The 23,125-nt window shown below is 48.5% G+C and overlaps 1 protein-coding gene across 1 annotated transcript in view; it reads right to left on the bottom strand.

The window, feature by feature from the left end:
* LOC144738384 (uncharacterized) overlaps positions 1-23,125 on the bottom strand; it is a 135,142-nt gene that overhangs the window by 8,749 nt on the left and 103,268 nt on the right. Inside the window, exon 4 of the mRNA XM_078621423.1 lies at positions 4,542-4,889. Within this exon, the coding sequence (XP_078477549.1) occupies positions 4,542-4,889 (348 nt within the window). The remainder of the gene's footprint in view (positions 1-4,541; positions 4,890-23,125) is intronic.

The following is a 23,125-nucleotide window of genomic DNA, read 5'->3' on the forward strand; positions in this document are numbered from 1 at the left end:
ATAAGGTAATATATAGTATCGTAATTGTATAGTGAATATACAGCAGTGTGGTATACAGTATAGGGTGGGTAGAATAATACATAGTGTAATATTATAATGTATAGTCTAAGGTGGTGTATAGTAATACAGTATATTATTTAATGTTGGGTTTGTCTATGGCAGTATATAGTACGGGGTAGAACCGTGTGATGTAAGAGAAAAAGTTTAGCTGGAGGCATATTATATTTTTTGCGACATAGAATTGTATTGTATGAATTACTGTTAGAAGCTCAGCTTATTGGAGAGTATATTTAGTATACTGATGATACTGATGTAGTTTATATTTTAGTTTTTTACGTGGTGGTTTAGTTACTGCCGCTCCATACTATTAACATTCCTTCCCTTTATTAATGCTAACCCTACTCCCTCCCTTTGATGCTGCTAATCCTGCATAATGCACGGGCATAATATGACTTTGAAACCCCCCGTCCACCTCCTACGCATTCCCATAAATATGCTAAATTCCTCTTGATATGAAAATTCATTTGTCAAGGCGCTCTACCTCCTCCAACCCAGCTTAAATATACGCTGCCAAACCTGGTGGTGTTCTTTCAGACGCTGTCTTTCCGACAGACCTGTTCTTCACCTGAGGATGGCTGCTTGCGTTGTGGCCGAAACGTCGTGAGAATAATTTTATTTTGTTTTATTTTTATTATTTTATTATTTCCCTTCTACGTGACTTTACCGAAAGAACCAAGAAGATAATTCAGCGTTCTTCTGTTTAACCAGTGAAAATGATCACAAAACCTATTACACAGCTGTGCGTATGAACATGCGCAGTGTAGTGGTAGTGTACTGGTAGTGTAGTGGTAGTGTAGTGGTAGCGTAGTTGTAGCGGAGTGGTAGTGTAGTGGTTAGCACGCAGCTCAATTCTCGCTCACGTTAAATTCTTGCTCAACATCAGCGACGATTATCTGAACCGGTCGTGGGCCTCAAGGAGGCTGCCTCTGACACCTCCCTATGGTGGAAAGGAGCCAGGAGGCGCCGTCTCGCGTCCTCTCCCCTGACGACGACGGTGTCAGGCCGGCGGTGGTCCACGACGCTCAGCGTCGAGCTTCACCTTGAAGTCGGCTTTCTAGGGAATGTGGCCCAACAGTGGGTGGCAGACGCCACGCAAGGCTACAAGTGCCTTCAGGGTGTGCGAGTGTTCGCGAACGCTGAGGCTCTGGCGTGAATGTCGGGATGAAGGGGTCATCCTGCGGTGTATCGCGTGCGTATCGGGTGGTCCCAGAGATACGCAGGGTGGCTGATCTAAAATATTCAAAACACACCAACCCCTCTTGAAATGCCTCAAGTTTTGGCTGGTAAAAAATTTAATAGTGGCGGCGATAAAGTGAGCCTGGGAAAGTAGGCACGAACCAAAAGCGCCGCATAACCCCACAGTCCTGCCGAGCTGCTACTTACAGCTGGAAGCTTTCAGGAATTCAACAGTTAAAAATCAATACGTAAATGTCAAGTAATCATACTCTGTATATATATGCATATATATTAATCCATTGAGAGGGCAGATCCAGCAGTGGATAGTGTGAATCTAATAACGACCACAATGTGATGATAGTGATTATAATGCAATTCAAATCCCGCAGTTCGCATATATACATACAACAATTATTCATTCGAGTGTGATTCTAATATGGGATATTTTGAGAGGCATATGACTATTCGGCCTTGCCCGCATCCCTACACTGATGTTCACCTTCAGTGCAGGCAGGAACAATCACCACTCCACGCGTGGGGTATACAGCTTCCTACAGCTCACCGCCACGGTTGGCCCTTCATTATTTTATTCAAAATAGGAGCCACTCTCCCTGTTGTTTGGCATTATCCTGCCCACGAGTGAAGTTCTGTAAAAACAACCCCTACCTCATCATCGATGCAGGGCGGTAAAGCTGTGGTAAATGTGAGCAATGTCCTAGAGGGAAGGCTCATAGACATCACAGAGGCCCACGAGGTCTCCGGACTGTTGCAATGGGCTGGTAACCCCTCCACATGCAATGCACTTACCGTGAAAACACGTGGAAAATGTGTCAACACATTCGTACACACAGCACTGTAATACACAAAGGTCTAAATACACAGGAGACTTTCTGCTATAGACTGAAATGCGATCATGGCTGCGTTACAATATGATAAACAACGCATACAAACGATACCATCCAAATGGGTATCCACGGCAATTGTAACAATTTTAATTGATCAAATATAACAATTCACCTTCGTTGTCTAGACACACCCTGATCAACAAAGGTCCTTAAACATATTCATAAAACCACATCAACACGATATGAAACATGCACCTCTTAGCATGAGTATATCTCGATCAACAATATATTATACTGTATTTCACAGGTAAGGCCGGTAACTTGATCACAGTTTACAGGCCATTGGAAATGTGCAAAATCCTACTTAGGCTTAAGCACAATGGCCACATGAGATTAGGTTTGTTATATATGAGGAGCGTTACATGCGAGAATAACAATTGAATGCAAGGAAGTTTATGAAGAAAATGTAAATGATTCTAGAGAGATTTCATAAATGGGAAGAATAATTTCAACCAGTGTGCCGTAGCAAATGCAAACACATGGAATGAAATAAAGTAAACTAATGTCTTCACTACACTCATTAAACATGTGGCCACTATTTTAAATAATATTAATAATTCCAAGCGTTTGGAGTGGAAACAGAGAAGGAATTAGAATTGAATGCGGGTTTTTTTCAAAAGTATAACGTACTTCAGTGTTGTGGGGCATCTAATATTTATATCGTCAGTTTAACCTGTGAAAATAATCACAAAACCTCGCTATCCTAGTCTGCTACTGTGTGTATGTACATGGATCTGTACTGATGTGTACGTCACTCGTGTGTATATTTACACTTGTTTATGTGGATATGTACAAGCGTGTATGTATGTGTGTATAGGTATGTACAATCATTTGTTCGCCCATTTATTTGTGATGTCAAACGCAATCCCTGTGTACGTACACTGCTGTGTATGTATATTCGTGTGTGGGTGTGTGTACATGGGAGTGTATATGTGTACTCGTGTATTATTGTTATAATATTGTATCGTACAAATAATTGAGGGGCAACGTGGTAATGAATGCGGCGCGGCACCACAACAGGGAACTACAGGGATGAGACTCCCCGCTCGTGGTGCTAAATGAATGAAAACAGCGCCACTGAGCAGACAGAGCCCCGCCCCTACAGCTCGTGAGTGTGACGTAGTGAGTGTGACCAGCGGACTGCCACGATGCTGCCAGGTAAGGGTAAACTTGTGTGATGGAGATGCTTCACCTGATACTCGCCTCCACACGTGTTCGCTATGAACATTTTAGCAATAAGGGACGATCAGTCATCTTTCACCTATCAGGTCTTTATTGTTCTGCAAGTATTAACGTTAATACTTGTAGAAACACATGCACACTCGTGTGTGAATGCACAACGCTGTATATACAGTCGTGTTTGGATGCACACTCGTGTGTGTATGTCTACTCGTCCGTGTTTTTTTTAAAGGAAAGATATGGTAGCAATAACGTACGATCAGTCATCTTTAAAAACAGGTCTTTATTAATCTGCAAGAAATCTCACGTTAATACTCGTATCGAAATCTTTATTAATACAGGTCTTTATTAATCTGCAAGAAATCTCACGTTAATACTCGTATCGAAATCTTTATTAATACGTATGCTCAAACAGGAAAGGAACTAGGCAAATTATTTCCCAATAGGAATTCAACAGTTAAAATATATTCTTAAAATCAAACACGTAAACGTCGATTTCCCCTTTGACGTCCTTTTCGACTGAAGCCATTCGTCCTAAGTATAAAATTGTTGTCATTCTGAAATCCGTGAACACTTCTGGAACTTAAAAGGAAGACATTCATCCGAACACATTATAGAGCATTCACAACATCACTCTAGCTTGAAGTCCTAGAAATCACCGAAAAATATATATGAGACACGAATACTCCACTACATCAAGCCATCTTTCAGGATGCAACTGCATGGGGTCGAAAGAGGAATTTCGTTGAGGACTCATGACAACATTTTTACTCTTTGTTTGATGATGCCTGTGAAGTGTTACTGACTGTGAAAATGATTCCAACACACAGAGCAATCAAACGGTTTTGTTAAAATAATTACACTAGCTTGGAGTAGTGCTGGAAATCACTGATATAATCAATTGCACCTAATACATTGATCTAACAGAGAAACAAACGTGCACATTCCAGGACTTTAACAAAAGTACTCAGTACTTTGATTATCCAGCCACTCCAGCAGCCATTTCTCATTATCAACCTGCACGGGGTCGAAATAGGAATTGTCGTCAGGGCTCAGTACATCCAGCCATCTCGCAGGATCCAACTGCATGGGGTCGAAATAGGAATTGTCGTCAGGACTCATTACATCCACGCATCTCTCAGGATCCACCTGCATAGGTTCGAAAGATGCATTTTTTTCAGGACTCATTGCAGCACTCTGTATTTCTCCTTTTGATTTCACTTTCCTATCATTGCGGATCTTCTCATGCTTGTTTCGGGGTGATGACCGTGTCCTCTCCAACGGAGAACAATTGAATGGCTTCTCGCCCTTGTGTGTTTCCTGGTGACGATGAAGATTTGATTTCCGTGAAAATGGCTTCCCACATACAGAGCAATTGAACAGCTTCTCGCCCGTGTGTGTTTTTTGGTGAGTGTGAAGATCTGCTTTACGGGCAAATGCCTTCACACAAACAGAGCAATTGAATGGCTTCTCACCCGAGTGTGTTTTCTGGTGACTGCGAAGAGTTGATGAATCTGCAAATGCCTTCCCACAAAGAGAGCAATTGAATGGCTTCTTACCCGTGTGTGCGTGCCGCTGTGGAGAGTTTTTCTGCTCCATGTGAAACTTCGTGGATGTCTGGCTCAAATCGCCAAAAAGCAACTCTCACTAACGTCTAACCGAGTCACAGTAACGTCTCGGAAGTCGGACTACACACACGATTACCAGTTTATCCACTAACGAAGACACTTACTTGTTGATGCACGGCGTATCGATGTCCCTGGAACCCGTCTGAAGAGATCACCACGAACTCTCCTGAAGCAAAGTAGCCAAGCAATCGTGCTCGCCAGGCTGGGTCTCGTGGAAGAAGGGTTATCTGCAGAGCGAGGAGTCGAGCCTCTATCCTCAGCAAAATCCCTCTCGAAATGTCCTTGAGGTCTGATTTTAAGCCCTTTATAATTCCCCTGTAGCATCCAAATCCTTTGTTCTCGACTTGGCCTATCATGGACTTTGCATTCAATTGTAAATTTTAGGCATTAACAATCCGCATATCTAGCAACATAATACGTATGTACATCTCACTGCATAATTGTACACTTCCGTTTGAATAAGGATGTGCATCTCCATGCATAATTCCGTGTTTCGTGTTAATTTGCTAATATTCACCCCCCAATGTCCTCTAAACTGCTGCAAGTTTAGAGGATTATAAAGCGACATACAGCCTGAAATATCAAAATTGGTGATCTCGAGCTTGATTTGGAATAAGATGTGCATATTCAGAGTGATGGTCGCAACGGATAATCTACTGTAGGTACAGTGTTGCTGTTGCACCCGCCGAACACTGCGTCCTGGTGGCGATATCTCGGCAACGAAGAACGTCCGCGGGTGCAAACAAGAACCCTCCACTAATCAGATAGCCACATACATTTTCTATTCCAGAACTTTCAATAAAATCTGTTAATTATTGGTGGCGTTCGGTTCGACGGCCCAGTGGCCAAAACTGACCACTCTTTCGTATGCAGCTCCATCAATATTGCGCCCATTCCCTTGAAACCACTGTGCTTAATCTTTCATTGGGCCGAAACAAGTGTGTGCAAAGTGGCCCTGCACAGTTCCCGGCCCTACATATCAAACCAGCGCTCGAGAAATTCTGTCGGTGTCGCCTTCAATCTGATTGGACAAATAAATGATCCCTTACATTGAATTCGCTGAAAGTGGGCTGTGTGCTTTTTGGCGGCAGCACGCGCCAGTCAGTCAGTCGTCGATTTCCAAACAAGCAGAAGCACACAGAAGGTAAGCCGTGTGTGATAGCATAGGTCTGGCAAGGTCTGCGCCGCAATGGTGCAGTGCACTGTGGGCGCAGACCCTGCGCTGTGTGAGTATCGTGTGTATGTAAGTGTGCGAATGGTAGTTACCGTAATATTACGTATATTTATGTAAAAAATGGGTGCTGCGTGCTGCGATTAGTGGAGTCCCCAAACAACTTTACCTTACGAGTAGGCAGGGGTCGCTATACAGTGAGTCTTAGCGGACTGAGCTGGCAGCTTCACCTGCCGGGACCACGGCCAGTTGCGTAGCGCCCCCTACAGTTTCGGGAGTTCCGCCCATGGCTCAATACCCCCATGGGGCAACCGAGCTGACTGTTTGATGGCTTATTACCATTATTATGTATTGACGTTGATCACGTCTCCATGCACGGCTTGCTGTCTACTTCGGTTGTGTAATTGAGATGTTGTGCATGCTGGTAGTGGTAAGGGCATGTGTTGCATAATATGCAGCATGTGTCCGCGTATCATGTTTAGCACGGATGCAGTTGGCGTTACTGTACATTTATCATGTTTTGGAGTGCCAATCCCATGCACTTTGAAATGTAATAAACTGTAAAAAAAGGTTGCAGCCCGGTCCCCGCCGCTGTCACTCTCTGGCCGTTGCACAAGCCATATCGGAATTTGCGACATGCTGAAACAATGAGTACAGTGTGACACCACCCGGGTAACTCCCGGGATCAAAATGGGCATTGGAAAGTGATCGCTTTATTGAGATGATTATGGTACTACCACAGGGTATTGTGAACGGTTCAGGAGGAGGAGAAGTCTGGATTTGTAAGTCTCACAGTACCGGTAAGAAGCGCCGGGTGGGGGATGCCCTCCACTGGGGTGCAAATTCTGTCATTATTAGTATACGATCATGCAATGTTTCTATCTGCAAGCTGTCATAACTGAAACGATCCCCGTTATTGTTCGATTGAGAAATGGAGTGACCCATACCTCTGATACCATATGTGAGGAACCCAAAAATCTGATGCATGCGTAAAACACCCACAATGGGAATACGTAAACGTAAAAACACCAACAAAATATTTTTTATAAGAAAAAAATAGGTGGCCCCATCACGGATTTGTCTGTGTGTGTACATACAGACGGAGGATGCAGGGGTTAACCTGTGTGCGATCGGAACGGTGCAATTGCTGACCAATGTCACTGTGGATGGCGCACATGCGATGCAAGGGCATGGTGGATGGTGGAGCGCATATGGATGGTGCGTTACGAATAAAATAAAAGAAACCGCTGGAAGCAGCCATGCGAGCAGGCTACCTTGAGAGCGATCGCGAATGGGTTGCGTGTCTGGAAGAAGCCTCGCTCTTTCAGATGCCGTACCAGCTTCGTCAACTCTTCGCTACGATTCTGCTGTATTCCATGCCAGCAGATACGAAGGCTCTCTGGGATAAATTCTACGACGAATTGGCTCGCGATTACGAGTACCAGTACCGCCAGCTGACCAACAAATAAGAAATGGTAACTCTTCTTGGTTCTTTCGGTAAAGTCACGTATAAGGAAAAGAATAAAAAAATAAACGGAATAAAATAATTCTCACGACGTTTCGGCCACAACGCACGCAGCCGTCCTCAGGTGAAGAACAGGTCTGTCGGGGAGACAGCGTCTGAATGAAACAGCACCATGCTTGGAGCGTATATTTAAGCTGGGTTGGAAGGGGGGAGAGGGCGCCTTGACAAAATAATTTGCATATCAAGAGGAATTTAGCATATTTATGGGAAATGCAGGTATGTGATTAGTACTACTTCTGCCCGTGCATTATGCAGGATTAGCAGCATCAAAGGGAGGGGATATGGGAAATGCAGGTATGTTATTAGTACTACTTATGCCCGTGCATTATGCAGGATTAGCAGCATCAAAATGAGGGGATAGGGGAAGCATTCAATACATCGAAATTGTTAATAATTCCAAGCGTCTGCAGTGGAAACAGAAAATTAATTAGAATCGCATGCTTTCTGTCATTAGCGTCACGTACTTCAATGTTGTGGGGCATCTAAGATTCATATCGTCAGCTTAACCTGTGAAAATAATCACAAAATCCCGCTTTCCAAGTATACTACTGTTTGTATGTACATGGATCTGTACTTCTGTGTATGTCCACTCGTGTGTTTATTTACACTCGTTGATGTGGATATGTATATGCGTGAATGTGTGTGTATAGGTATGTACAATAATTTGTTCGCACATTTGTTCGTGTAGTAGAACGCAATCCCTTTGTACGTAAACTGATGTGTATGTACACTCGTGTGTGTATGCGCACTTGTATGCATGTGCACCCGTGTGTGTATGTATGAAGCAGTGTGTATGCACATTCGTGTATGTTTCAACAGTGCTGTGTATGTCCACTCGTGTGTGGGTGTGTGTACATGGGAGTGTATGTGTACTCGTGTATGATTATGTATTGGAACAAATTATTTTTATATTGTGTCATACAAAGAAATGAGGGGCAACGTGGTAGGAATGCGCCACCACAACAGGGAACTACAGGGATGAGACTCCCCGCTCGTGGTGCTAAATGAATGAAAACAGCGCCACTGAGCAGACAGAGCCCCGCCCCTACAGCTCGTGAGTGTGACGTAGTGAGTGTGACCAGCGGACTGCCACGATGCTGCCAGGTAAGGGTAAACTTGTGTGATGGAGATGCTTCACCTGAAACTCGCCCCCACACGTGTTCTCTATGAACATTGTAGCAATAAGGGACGATCTGTCATTTTTAACACATCAGGTCTTTATTGTTCTGCAAGTATATTAACGTTAAGACTTGTAGAAACACATGCACACTCGTGTGTGAATGTACACCGCTGTATATACAGTCGTGTTTGGATGCACACTCGTGTGTGTATGTCTACTCGTCCGTTTTTTTAAGGAAGGATATGGTAGCAATAACGTACGATCAGTCATCTTTAAAAACAAATCAGGTCTTTATTAATCTGCAAGAAAAAACACTTTAATACTCGTATCGAAATCTTTATTAATACGCATGTGTAATGTAGTAACTCGGCGGGAGACGACTTCACGGGTAGCACACTCTTTTATTGAACCAACTGTATTTACACGGGTGATCAACACCCACTTAGCTACACGGGTGACCAACACCCACTTAGCTACACGAGCGACTAACGCCACTTAGCTACCCGGGCGACTAACGCCCACTTAGCTACTCGGGCGACTAACGCCACTTAGCTACCCGGGCGACTAACGCCCACTTAGCTACTCGACTCTCTACTCGGGCGACTAACGCCACTTAGCTACCCGGGCGACTAACGCCCACTTAGCTACTCGACTATCTCCTCGGGCGACTAACGCCAATTAGCTACCCGGGCGACTAACGCCCACTTAGCTACTCGACTATCTCCTCGGGCGACTAACGCCAATTAGCTACCCGGGCGACTAACGCCCACTTAGCTACTCGACTATCTACTCGGCGACTAACGCCACTTAGCTACCCGGCGACTAACGCCCCGTAGCCTCTTGGAACACACCCAGCTGGGGTGTCCGTCTCGACCCTGGGTCCCACAGTCCCGACCCACATGGGCGTCGGACCTCGGTTTCCCACGGTCTCGCCTTCGAGCCACACGGGCCCTACCCCTTCCACTCCGTCTGTAATCTCTAACTGGCTAACTGCCCCGAGTGCTCTTGCGCGTAACCCTTTATACCCCTCCTGCGGACGTCGCTGCGAGCACCTCCCCTTCGACCAATCACCGGGCGCTGGCTACGATCCTCTTTTCCCCATCTCGTGTCAGCGCGCCTCAACACCCACGCCGCGCCGCCCGTCATCTGTCACTCCCAGCGCGCGCGTCCATACCACGCCCACAACGCGTGCCCAACCCCGCACCCCGTGCCGCCACGTGATCCATCACTGTCACAGTCGGCGCACGTCAACAGCACCACTACATCACCCCCTACCACATAGCTCGCAGCCGACCCGGCTGCTACAAAATAACAACACTCCCTTATCCCCCATGTGTGCCCCGTAACACAACAACAACCATAACCACACAACATAACACAACACGAACGCCGCAGTCCGCAAGGATCTGCAAATGCCACTACAGCAACAAGAACAATAAAAAAAAAAAGAGCAAAAATAGGACCCGCCAATTTGATATCGCCAATACAAATAGACGCCCGAATCTGTCCGATAATCCCCAAGGAACCCCCGTTCGCCGCGTAAAATGGCACGTCTACAGGCAGAAGGGGTCGACATTGGACGGGAAGAATGTTATAAATAAGGTCCGAAATGATAGTGGCCGACGCACCCGTATCCACAAGCACCCGGACCTCAACCCCGTCAATAAACCCCGTTACCACGGACGACCCGGCCGACGCAGCCACCATCCTATGGGCCAATTCGGACCATTGAACTGCATTCGGGCCGTGTACGAACCCCCCTCGCCGGACCGAACCCCCGGTGCCCCTACGCGGGTCCCCCACCCCCAAGCGGCGACCCGAACGTGCCCCGTGCGCGGACCGAGTGTGTGAGGTGCCGCGACTTGCCGGGTTTAGCTGGGACTGCTTGTGGCCCTGGTCCTCGTCCGGACGTGGTCCCGCGGCGCGCTGACGCCGAGCCCGGCACCCGGACGCGACGTGACCCCGAAGCCCGCAGTTGTAGCAGACGATGAGGGACGTCGTAGGTTTCGGTTGCTCCAGCTTGCGGGATGAGCGTGTGGGCGAACGACCTCCCGTTCTCCAGTCCCCCGGTCTCGATACGGTGAAAGCCTCCTCCTGAGCCGCAGCAGGCTGAGGCTCGGTGACCGTGGCGGCCGGTGCCTCGTTCCCCGCCGATGCACAGATGACCGTCGACTTTCGCTTGAGGACTTCGTAGGCGTGAATGCTCGTGGCGATCCCCAGGGAACAAATGTCCATCTCATCCGCCACATTAATGGGGACTCCCAAATTGTGAGCCAACGCCAGCAGCTGCTCCGTCACCATGGCGTCCTTCCCCTCCTTGTCCATGCGGGGAAAAGCGGCATCCGCCAACGCGAGCAGCGCCGTACGATAGGCGAGCGTCGTTTCTCCAACCGCCTTTCGCCGATCGTAGAACTGGTGGCGACAGGTAGAGGGCGGCCCGAACACCTTCGCCATCAGGTGTAGTGCGGCCTGGAGCGTTGAGCGGGACGACCTCGCAGCAGATGTGAAGGCTGCAAGCGCGTCGTCGTCGAGCATCGCCGGCAGCGCACGCAGGGCAGTGGTGTCGGACCACCCCGACATTTCCTGATGTGCGAGGAATCTTCGTTGGAAGGCTCCCCAGTCGCCCCCATCCGCCTTGAACGCCGACAGCGCGGGCAATCTTTGCTGGAGGACCCGATCGTCGTCGATGTCGGGGAGATTTTCCCGCGCCCCGCTGTGGTTGTAGAAAATGTCGGCTCCGGCTGCAGGCGCAAAATGGAGAGCTCCGGCGCGCGCTGATGACGTGGGCTGCGCTGAGTGGAGGTCTCCGACCACGTGGTGTCCATGTTTCCCGCCAAACGATGGCGGACCCTCAAAAACGGCGCCAACTTCCAAACTTTTGGCGCGAAGCGCCTTTTGGCGGGATCCCGCCATCCTCGCTCCTTCCTCCAACCCCGCAGCCGTTTTCTCGCCCGCCGGAACGGAGATCTCCGCCAAGATTGCAGCGGCGGCGAGCAGCAACTCCGCCAACCGGGAGTACGCGTCTTGCAGGCTGGTGTCGGAGGCGAGCGGAGCGTCGGCCATCTCTGCGAAGGGCTGCATCGGCGGCAACTCCTCGTCCTCTCCCCCCGAGGTTGGTGTCCCCGGTACGCCGTCGTCTTCCCGACCTCGCTCGTGGGTACGGGTAGTCTTCCTAGTGTCCATTCTTCTTGAAGACAGGTTTACTTCTGACGCCAGTTGTAATGTAGTAACTCGGCGGGAGACGACTTCACGGGTAGCACACTCTTTTATTGAACCAACTGTATTTACACGGGTGATCAACACCCACTTAGCTACACGGGTGACCAACACCCACTTAGCTACACGAGCGACTAACGCCACTTAGCTACCCGGGCGACTAACGCCCACTTAGCTACTCGGGCGACTAACGCCACTTAGCTACCCGGGCGACTAACGCCCACTTAGCTACTCGACTCTCTACTCGGGCGACTAACGCCACTTAGCTACCCGGGCGACTAACGCCCACTTAGCTACTCGACTATCTCCTCGGGCGACTAACGCCAATTAGCTACCCGGGCGACTAACGCCCACTTAGCTACTCGACTATCTACTCGGCGACTAACGCCACTTAGCTACCCGGCGACTAACGCCCCGTAGCCTCTTGGAACACACCCAGCTGGGGTGTCCGTCTCGACCCTGGGTCCCACAGTCCCGACCCACATGGGCGTCGGACCTCGGTTTCCCACGGTCTCGCCTTCGAGCCACACGGGCCCTACCCCTTCCACTCCGTCTGTAATCTCTAACTGGCTAACTGCCCCGAGTGCTCTTGCGCGTAACCCTTTATACCCCTCCTGCGGACGTCGCTGCGAGCACCTCCCCTTCGACCAATCACCGGGCGCTGGCTACGATCCTCTTTTCCCCATCTCGTGTCAGCGCGCCTCAACACCCACGCCGCGCCGCCCGTCATCTGTCACTCCCGGCGCGCGCGTCCATACCACGCCCACAACGCGTGCCCAACCCCGCACCCCGTGCCGCCACGTGATCCATCACTGTCACAGTCGGTTGCACGTCAACAGCACCACTACACATGCTATTTCCCAATAGGAATTCAGCAGTTAAAAGATATTCTTAAAATCAAAAACGTAAACGTCGATTTCCCCTTTGACGTCCTTTCCACTGAAGCCATTCGTCCAGAAGTCCAAGCAATCAAACACAGGAACAACGAACGTGCATACGACTTTTCGATTGCAACACGAGCAATCATCGTCGGGTGTAAATGAAAGAGAAAACAAACCTGGTATACTTAGAAATATAATGCAATACAACACAGAGAGTCGGCTAACACAACAGTCAACACCCTACCTGGTTGATGACGTTCTTCCAGAGAATGCTAAATCTGAAGTGAAGTGTGAAATGTGAAAGTCACAGACGCGAAGACGCGCGGAGTGAACCGCGACGGGCTGACAGCTACGGGATGGCTGAGACATCCTCGACGTTTGTATTCGCTGTGTGGCGTTGTATGACGTCACGTGCCGCGCTCGTCTTGTTTCAAATGACGTCACGGGTACATGACGTCATCGGCGAACGAGTGACGTCACGCGACGCGGGCGTTCGTGGGGGGGAGGGACAAAAAGGGCGGGAAATTCGCAGCCGCAATGGCGGCGCACGGAGGGGAGAGGGAGGAGGAGAAGGCGGTGAGGGGGAGCCCTGAGGAGACGGCGGTGAGAGCGACTCCCTCGCCTCTGTCAGCGCGATCAGTCCACCGCCTCACGACTCCTCTCTGTCTGCCTCTCTCTCTATCTGCGTGCGAGTCTGTGTAAGGGTTCACGATCTGTATCCATCCTGTAGGAATCCGATGAGCCGTGAAGCTCTTTGTCGCACCTCCACTGATCCGTTCTTCCACTGCGGTGGTGGCCGCCTACCCAGCACCCCGCTCCAACCCGCAGTGGCCGAGTCTCTGCTCGCCGCAGGCAGGGATATCAACTTCGCTAGCAGCTGGGGTTGGCTTCGTCCTCCTCCTCCTGAGGGGAAATAAGTTGACGACTGCCGCCGCCGCTGCTGCTGCTGCTGCGATGGCTGCTGTGGGAACGCGGCGCTCCAAACCTCCTCCCCAGAGACGCGGACGGCTGCTGAGGAGGAGACGAACTCTGCCCTCCGTGGCCCCGCGGTCGCAGTCAACTTTCGCCTTGAACGCAATCGGTGGGAGTGTGTGGGCAGAGCCGTCAACCCCTTAGCAGTGCCCCACCTCATCGCGGGCCCGTTGGGACCCACAAAGTCCCAGCAGATGGGAGAAACACAAACAAATATTATAACTAGTACAACTACTACTGCTACTACCACATTGTAGTGTTATAACTAGTACAACTACTACTGTTACTACCACACTAGTAGTAGTATAACTACTGCTGTTACTACCACACTAGTGTTATTATAACTAGTACAACTACTACTGTTACTACCACATTGTAGTGTTATAACTAGTACAACTACTACTGTTACTACCACATTGTAGTGTTATACCTAGTACAACTACTACTGTTGCTACCACACTATAGTGTTATAACTAGTATAACTACTGTTACTACCACTGTAGTATTATTATAACTAATATAACTACTGTTACTACCACACTAGTGTTATTATAACTAGTATAACTACTGCTGTTACTACCACATCGTAGTGTTATTATAACTAGTATAACTACTGTTACTACCACTGTAGTATTATTATAACTAGTATAACTACTGTTACTACCACTGTAGTATTATTATAACTAGTATAACTACTGTTACTACCACTGTAGTATTATTATAACTAGTATAACTACTGCTGTTACTAACACCGCAGTGCTATTATTACTACTGTTAGTACAGCACTACCGCTTAGCCGCATCACACGTGTACACTCACGTATATACTCGTATACACGTGTACACTCAACAACAACAGCCGCCATACCCCACTAAGTGGCGGTGACGTCACCAAGGTGCCAGGCTAGGTGCACTTGAGGCCACGTGAAGTGTCGAAGGTTCACTGACACGAGGTCATGGGACATACCCAGATGCCATGGGTTGACTGAGATGCCTGGTGGATGCTCCAGCTGTGTCCTATACTGCGCCAACTTGCTGCATTTTAGCCACCCAGCACTCCGTTCATTGTTGTGAGCGCCACTCCTCTGCCCTGAGTTGTTTTTGGAGTGCGACTGCCTCCAACTGCCCAGTAGCGTCTTTGACAAGCCTCCTCCATAGAGGTCGATCTTGACACCGCTGGTACCGATCTTCAGCAAGTCCACTCAGCTCCACATCCTCCCGTACTGCATCAGTCCATCTCTACTCCAGCCCGCTTCTTGCACCTTTTAACCTCTCTAACTGGACAAACAGAAACAGCTTGGGCATGAGGTGGTTTGGCATGAGGGCTACATGACCTAGTGAATGCAGCGTTGCCTGCTGGAGGAGCTCATTGATGGGACTGTCGCGGTCTTTCACGGATTTGTGAGCTCCTCACACAATCCATCCTGGTTAAACCAAGGATGGATCGTAAGCAGGCCAGCCTAAATCTCACCAGCGCAGATGTTCCATGAGGGGTCAACATTTCACAAGTATAGATAAGGAAGGGCATGACTGATTGAGACGATCCAAAGCTTCATGTGGAGTGACAGTAGCTTCCACACAGCATTAGACAGCCGATGAATAGATAATGCCGCCTCAGCTGTCAAACCGGAGCTGGTCATGAGCACACTGCCCAGATATAGAAAAACTCTCCACTTTCCACTCTACAAATGCTCCATTGTATAAAACACAACAACCACCATTCGCCACTAAGTGGCGGTGACGTCACCACGACGCTTGTGCCAGGCTATGTGCACCTTGAGGCCACACACACGTGCACAATTGCACACGTGCAGTGCACACTCGCACACATGTACACACGTAAAGACAAAGGTCTTATAGCCTACACAGAATATTAGGTCAAGTGCGCACCTATCAAGGAGGGCACTGCACATAAGGGAGGTGGTGTGACCAGCGCCATGGCCGGCCGCCTTCGTCTCCCCTGTGCTGACTTTCACTACACGCCACACCAGGTTCTCGTATTCATCTGAATCTAAGTTGGTAAATTTGTAAATGCGCAACTATTATAAGCCAGGTGGTCACGAGGAGCGCACAGGGAGATGGTAATCGGTTCTGATGTTTGCTATCGCCATTCTTAACCGCGAGTTTGACTCCAACTTGGCTCGCCGGGTCAGTAGCGAGGTGCGCTATCCGCTACGTGATGCCGCGTCAGTTTCTGTCACAGTTGTTGCCGCTACTGCTCGTACCCGTCGCCCTCATCATCGTCCTCCCCGCCGTCGTTGTTACCGTGCAGAGACCCGGCATCCCGTCTGGCGGCCGCCCACAGCGGACGTCCCCTTACTTCCAGACCCTCGCCGTGGCCGACTCGCAGCGCCAGCACCCCGAGCCGGCCTCCCTGAGCTCGCGGGAGGATCTCGACCTTATTACAGTTGGCCAACTCGGAATTGGAGCTGGGGCAAACGTCTCCAAGTCAGCAGCCTCTCACCACCGGTGTGACGGTTCAGAACTGGTTTCTACTGCATTGCACACAATACCCGCTTGACCACTCGATGTCCGATCACGGCCACGATGCACCACTCCGCTACTGCTTATGCAATCATCTGGCTCGACCACCTCTATCCAATCAGAGCAGTCTACATCGGCCGCTTGAACTGCCACCCATGTGCCCACCTCTTCCTGCCTGTCGATTGCCTTCAACCCTTATGGCTTTGAATACACCACACAATTTCATTGGCTCTGAGAGAGTAAGCAGGCCTGGGCTTTGTGCTTAGATGGGAGACTCCCTGGGAATACCGGGTGTTGTGGGCTTAGGTCACAAGGTGACTAGTCGAAGGCGTGCATCGATGGATTCTTGATTCCATCTATCCTTGTCATTGAGGTGCATCCTCGTCGTATTCATGACGTTCTACTTGGTACCGTTTACTCCCACATGCACCACTCAATGCAATTGGCCAAACATTCCAATGTAGCAGGAGCCTCCTGATAATGTCTTGAGACTCAGTAAGGCTCTCCTGCTTGGTTTACACCACGCGAACGACTGCGGCTGTCGATCGCGCAGCTCCCACCGCGACGATCCCCTCCACGCTGTCCGTGGCTCCCCCTCTCACCGCAGCCTTGCCCAACCGCAAGGTGAGCTGTGCGACTGCTGCCAGTAGTTGGTCAGCCATCCCATCACCTCGCTCCACCCCTCCATGATTTGTAGCTGCTGTCGGTCGCCCCCCCCCCCCCCCTCGTTGCCACCGCAGCTTCCTCTTCACCTACGGGGTTGTTGACCGGGACCCCGCCTCCCGGGGCTGACTGAAGGTGGGTCTCCCCCTCGTCCTCTCCTTCGTCAAAGGTCGTCTCAGGTGGGTTCTTCCCTCGGTTATACCGTGACATGATGGTACCCCACTTCTGACACCAGTTGTAATGACCCCAGGAGACACGTTTCTTGTCGGTGATCTTCATTGAAGGCACGAACACTTGACAGGCGAAGACCCCGGCTTCAGCAGCCCCGAGCCTCTCGTTTTCAACACGTTTTATCCTATGCGTGGCCATCCCTTAAACTGTGACCACGCCCCCTCTCTAGAACCTTCTCGATGGCTCTTGGTCCCTGATCCACACCTGCTCCCTTCTGTCACTTGGCCACAGCCTTATTCTCGATCCTTCTCGTAGACCGCAGATCGTTCACTCTGTTCATTAACCTGTCATTAAACCCTGTGACCGCTAGTCCCCTGTACTGTCTTTACACATGCATCCATCCACCCAATCACAAAAAAACTAACTTACCAACTCAATCATCCACTCACTGATCTATTCACTCACGCACCGACTCACTCAGAAATTCACTGACCAACCCACTCATTCAATTTCTCACCTACTCACCCACTCATGCACAGATGTACCCACTCACCCACTCCCTCACCTACTCACTCATACTCACGCAGCCACTCGCTCAACCACTCACTCACACTCTCTCATCCACCCATCATCACTCATTCACCCATTTATCTACTCAATAATTAACTCACAGACTCACTCACTCACAAACGCACGCAAAAAACAACAACACGCACACGAACACGTAAACACACATACAAAAACAAAGACCCCCCGTATAGCCTTTACAGATTGTTGGGGGCAAGTGCTGTTCATGAGCACCTACAGTATGAATACCAGCACAAAACACGAGAGGGTGGGTGGCCAGCACCACGCACGGCCGCCTTGGTCTCACTAGTGGCCATGTTTTCACACCATTCTAGGTACTCATTTGAGACTACACTACACACTCACTCGCACAAACTTACTCTCACAAACTCACACACACACACTCTCACACTCAATGACTCATTCAAATTTACACAAGCTCACTCACAAACTCACACACAAAGACATACATTCCGTGTATGGGATTTACCGTATAGCCTGAAGAAACTGTATGGGTAAGTGCTGTTAGAAATCACCTAGGGTTCAGTGTTACTCACTGACGCTCCCGTAGAGTTCAGTGTTCCTCACTGACACTCCAATAGGGTTCGGTGTTACTGACGCTCCCATATAGTTCAGTGTGACTCACTGGAGCTCCCATAGGTTTCAGAATTACACAAACATCCATACTCAGAGACCCATAGATTCCAACAGACATCCATAGACTCCAACACACACACACATAGACTCACACAGAGACCCATAGCCTCACACAGAGATACAGAGATCCATACATTCAAAGAGACCCAAAAACTCACACCGAAATCCATAGATTCGTACAGAGGCCAATAAGAATAAAAATAAAAAAGTATTTATTTTGTACGGAAGGAATCTAACCAGCAGTAAACATATTTTTCACAGATGAGCAGTCAGGCGGGTCAAAATTTAACAACAAAAATAGAATACAAAACACGACAGGAGAGGTAAACAAATTATTTACAAATATACAAATGAAACTAAACAATTTAGTTTATCTTACCACGGCTAAACCTCGAAACACCTAACCCTCTAAACCTATAACCCTCTAAACCCATAACCTTCTAAACCATAAAACTCTACCCTTAACCCTCTCATCCTCAAAACCGTAACTTTCTAAAACTCTCAATCCCTAACCTAAATCCCAAACCATCAAAACCCCAACCCTCTGAAACACCTAACCTTCTCTAAACCCGTATTACCCTAAAATACTAACCCTCTCAACATCTAACTCTTTAAACCCTCAACTCTCTAATCGCCTTAATAAAGGGTTTTGGGGGTAAGTTCATGTAAATGTCAATACACCCACCACCACCCGACAGCCAATTAGTACATTTTATCACGTGACCAAAAAATGCCAATTTGTTTCTACTTTAGAACACCGCTATGTTGGAGACTAACAAAAAAAAAACCTTTTATAACAGATAATATTAAGTGTAGGTGTTAAACCCTCTCATCCCTGGCCCTCTAACCCCTTAACCCTTGAAAATCCTCAAATCCATAACCTTCTAAATCCCTAATTCCCTAAACACCCCGAAATATCTAAACTCATAAACCAATAACCTTATTAACGACTAAACTCCTAAACCTCTAACAATGGGAATCCATAAACCCTCGACACCTCTAAATACCTAACTTTCTAAACCTCCTAACCATCTAAAGCCCTCGCCATCTAAAACACGAACCCTCAAAACACCTAACCCTCTAACCCTCTAAACCCCTTTACCCTTAAAACTCTAACCCTCTAAACCCCTAACCCTCTAAACCTCGAACCCTCTAAACCCCTAACTATTTCAACCCCTAACCTTCTAAACCTTTAAAAAGCAACCCTCTAAACACCTAACCATCCAAACCCCTAACCTCAAACTCTAACCTTCTAAAATGCTAAATCCCCAACCTTCTAAATCCCATCTAAACTCCAATCCTCTAAACCAGAGGTCCCCAACCTCCGGGCCACGGACCGGTATCAGTCTGTGGCATGTTAGGAACCGGGCAGCACAGCAGGTGAGCGGTGAGCGAGCGAAGCTTCATCTGTATTTACAGCCGCTCAACGCTCGCATTACTGTCTGAGCTCTGCCTCCTGTCAGATCAGCGGCGGCATTAGATTATCATAGGAGCGCGAACCCTACTGTAAACTGCGCATGCGAGGGATCTAGGTTGCACACTCCTTATGAGAAGTCAGAATCCGACACTTGTTTTTGTCCGCGCATGGCCCACCCACTTCCGTCTGCGCCTCTTTCCCACACTGTGCAGTTTTGGTAAGCTCACAAGCGAACCCTAGCCAAAATGAGTAAAAAACAAACATCGCTGCAGAGCTTCTTTGAAAAAGGGGAAAGGCCCAATGGTGACCCCCCCCCCCTCCAGTCCGTGAAAAAATTGTCTTCCACGAAACCGGTCCCTGGTACCAAAAAGGTTGAGGACCGCTCCTCTTAACCACTCACCCTCTAAACCCCAAAACCACTAAAACCATAACCCTTTACAACCCTAACCCTCTCATACCATAATAAAGGTTTGTTGGGTTAGATTTTGTAAAGATAAATGTGTCGTTAAACCCGCCACCATCCGACAATTAATGAATCTTTATTTGAAGCTTTCGTGACTGCAGGAATCCATACTCTTTGGTTCTTTCGGTAAAGTCACGTAGTTAGAAATAAAATAAATCACGACGTTTCGATCGCAACACAAGCGGTCGTCATCAGGCAAAGGAGTCGGCCTCTAAAGGCAAACTGTTTATAAGGGTTTGGAATGGGCGTAGCCCAAGTGTATCAACAGCACCGGGAGCATGGGTGGTGCACAAGTGCCAATGCAGCAACAATGTCAATGCAGTGGGTGAGAGAGCTGCCGTGGCAAGAGGTTATATAGGTAAGAAAGGGGGGGAGGAGCAAGGGGGGAGAGAGAGAGGGGGGGGAGTGGGGTAGGGGGATGGGGCTGCGTGAGCGCTAAGGGAATAGAGGACGTGAAGCCTGGGAGGGGGGGAGTGGGCGGGGATGCAAGTGGGAGGCTGGGAACGCTGGGGATGCAGGGGGAAATTAACTCGAAAAAATAGACGAGTACCGGCAGATATGATGGAACCATAAACAGTAAAGGTTTTACCTGGTTAATAACATCCTTCCAATGATTGCTCAATTTGTATCCATCTTCTCGGTTGCAGTTATGTCTGTTTATAAATCTGGATGGCTTCATGAACAAACCTTTGATAGTAGCCCGAAGGTTTGCAGAGTACCTTGGTTTCGGAAAAAACAATATCATGCGAGCCCACAGCGTTATAACAATGGTCAGCCACGGCAGAGGTATTGGTTCTGCCGTGTTTCAGATCTCTCTTGTGTTCGCGAACACGGTCCGAGACATGTCGTTTCGTTTCCTCACTGTAGCTGCTACCGCAGGTACAAATCAGTTTGTAGACTCCAGATGGGATTAGATCACGGATTAAGAAGGTACTCCACTTCGGCCAATCGTTTCCACTATCAACTCGCCTACCTACAAACTGGCCCGTTTTCTGTCTGATACCTTGCTTCCATTCATGGACAAGACTACCTCAGCAGTACATAACTCAGCTCACTTGGTCTCTCTAATCAAGGGCAATTCACTGTCCCCAGATGATTTGCTCATCAGCTTTGATGTAGTTTCTCTGTTGTTCAAGGTTCATGTACCTGACACTTTAGCAATAATTTACGATTTAGTCCAACATGGACTGAATCTTGATGTACCTACTCTGGTTAGGCACTGCCCTACCAACACTTACTTCACCTGGAATGGTACTTTCTACAAACAAAATGAAGGTACCCCCATGGGTTCCCCCTCATCACCAGTGATAGCGAATGTTTTCATGGAGAAATTTGAAACAGATGCCATCCAGACATCCACCCTACGTCCTTCCTTGTGGAAGAGATATGTAGATGACACTTTCTTCATTCGGCCACATGGCCTGCCAGCATTGAATCAATTTCTCAACCACATCAATTCCATACACCCATCCATCAAATTCACCATGGCAGTGGAGAAGGATGGGAAGCTACCATTCCTGTATGTTTTGTTTGAGAAGAGACCTGATGGCTCGTTGGGACACTGTCTACAGGAAAGCCACCCACACATATTCCGATCTGAAACTTGATTCCCACCACCATCCGGCACAGAAGAATTCCCTCATCAAAACATTACACCATAAGGCCCACTGCATTTCCGACCAACACCACCTAGCCAGTGAACTGGAACACGTACACCAGGCCCTCAAGATGAAAGGGTACTCGGACCGCATTATTCGCAAAGCTGTTTATCCAACTATGGAGAAACAACCCCCTGAGAAGCCAATCAAAACCATCACGTTACCATACATAGCAGGTATTACCAAAAAGATTTCCAAAATCTTAAACACAAGATCCAGGTCCGATTCAATACAGTACACAAAATCCGTGATCTAATCCCATCTGGAGTCTAGAAACTGAGTTGTACCTGCGGTAGCAGTTACATTGAGGAAACGAAACGACATGTCTCGGACCGTGTTCGCGAACACAAGGCAGATCTGAAACACGGCAGAACCAATACCTCTGCCGTGGCTGAACATTGTTATAACGTTGTGGGCTCGCATGATATTGTTTTTTTCCGAGACCAAGGTACTCTGCAAACCTTCGGGCTACTATCAAAGGATGTTCATGAAGCCATCCAGATATATAAACATAGACATAACTTTAACCGAGAAGATGGATACAAATTGAGCAATCATTGGAAGGATGTTATTAACCAGGTAAAACCTTAATTGTTCATGATTGTTCTATTATATCTGCCGGGTACTAGTCTATTTTTCCGAGTTATTTCCCCCCGCATCCCCAGCGTTCCCAGCCTCCCACTTGCAGCCCCACCCACTTCCCCCAAGCTTCACGTCCTCTCTCCCCTTAGCGCTCATGCAGCGCCCCCTCATCCCCCTACCCCATACCCCCCCCCCCTCTCTCTCTCCCCCCTTGTTCCTCTCCTCTTTCTTACCTATATAACATCTTGCCACAGCAGCTCTCTCACCCACTGCATTGGCATTGTTGCTGCATTGGCATTGTTGCTACATTGGCATTGTTGCTGCATGAGCATTATTGCTGCATGGGCATTGTTGCTGCATTGGCACTCGTGCACCGCCCATGCTCCTGGTGCTGTTGATACACTTGGGCTACGCCCATCCCCAAACCCTTATAAACTGTTTGCGTTTAGAGGCTGACTCCTTTGCCTGATGACGACCGCTTATGTTGCGATCAAAACGTTGTGATTTATTTTATTTCTAATTATGTGACTTTACCAAAAAACCAAAGACCAATTAGTAAAGTTTGTCACATGAACAAAGAGTGACAATTCGTTTCTCCTTTAGCACACCGGTGTGTTGGAGACTAACCCAA

Source organism: Lampetra planeri, chromosome 82 (assembly GCF_965212315.1).
Source record: "Lampetra planeri chromosome 82, kcLamPlan1.2.h2, whole genome shotgun sequence".
Taxonomy (NCBI): domain Eukaryota; kingdom Metazoa; phylum Chordata; class Hyperoartia; order Petromyzontiformes; family Petromyzontidae; genus Lampetra; species Lampetra planeri.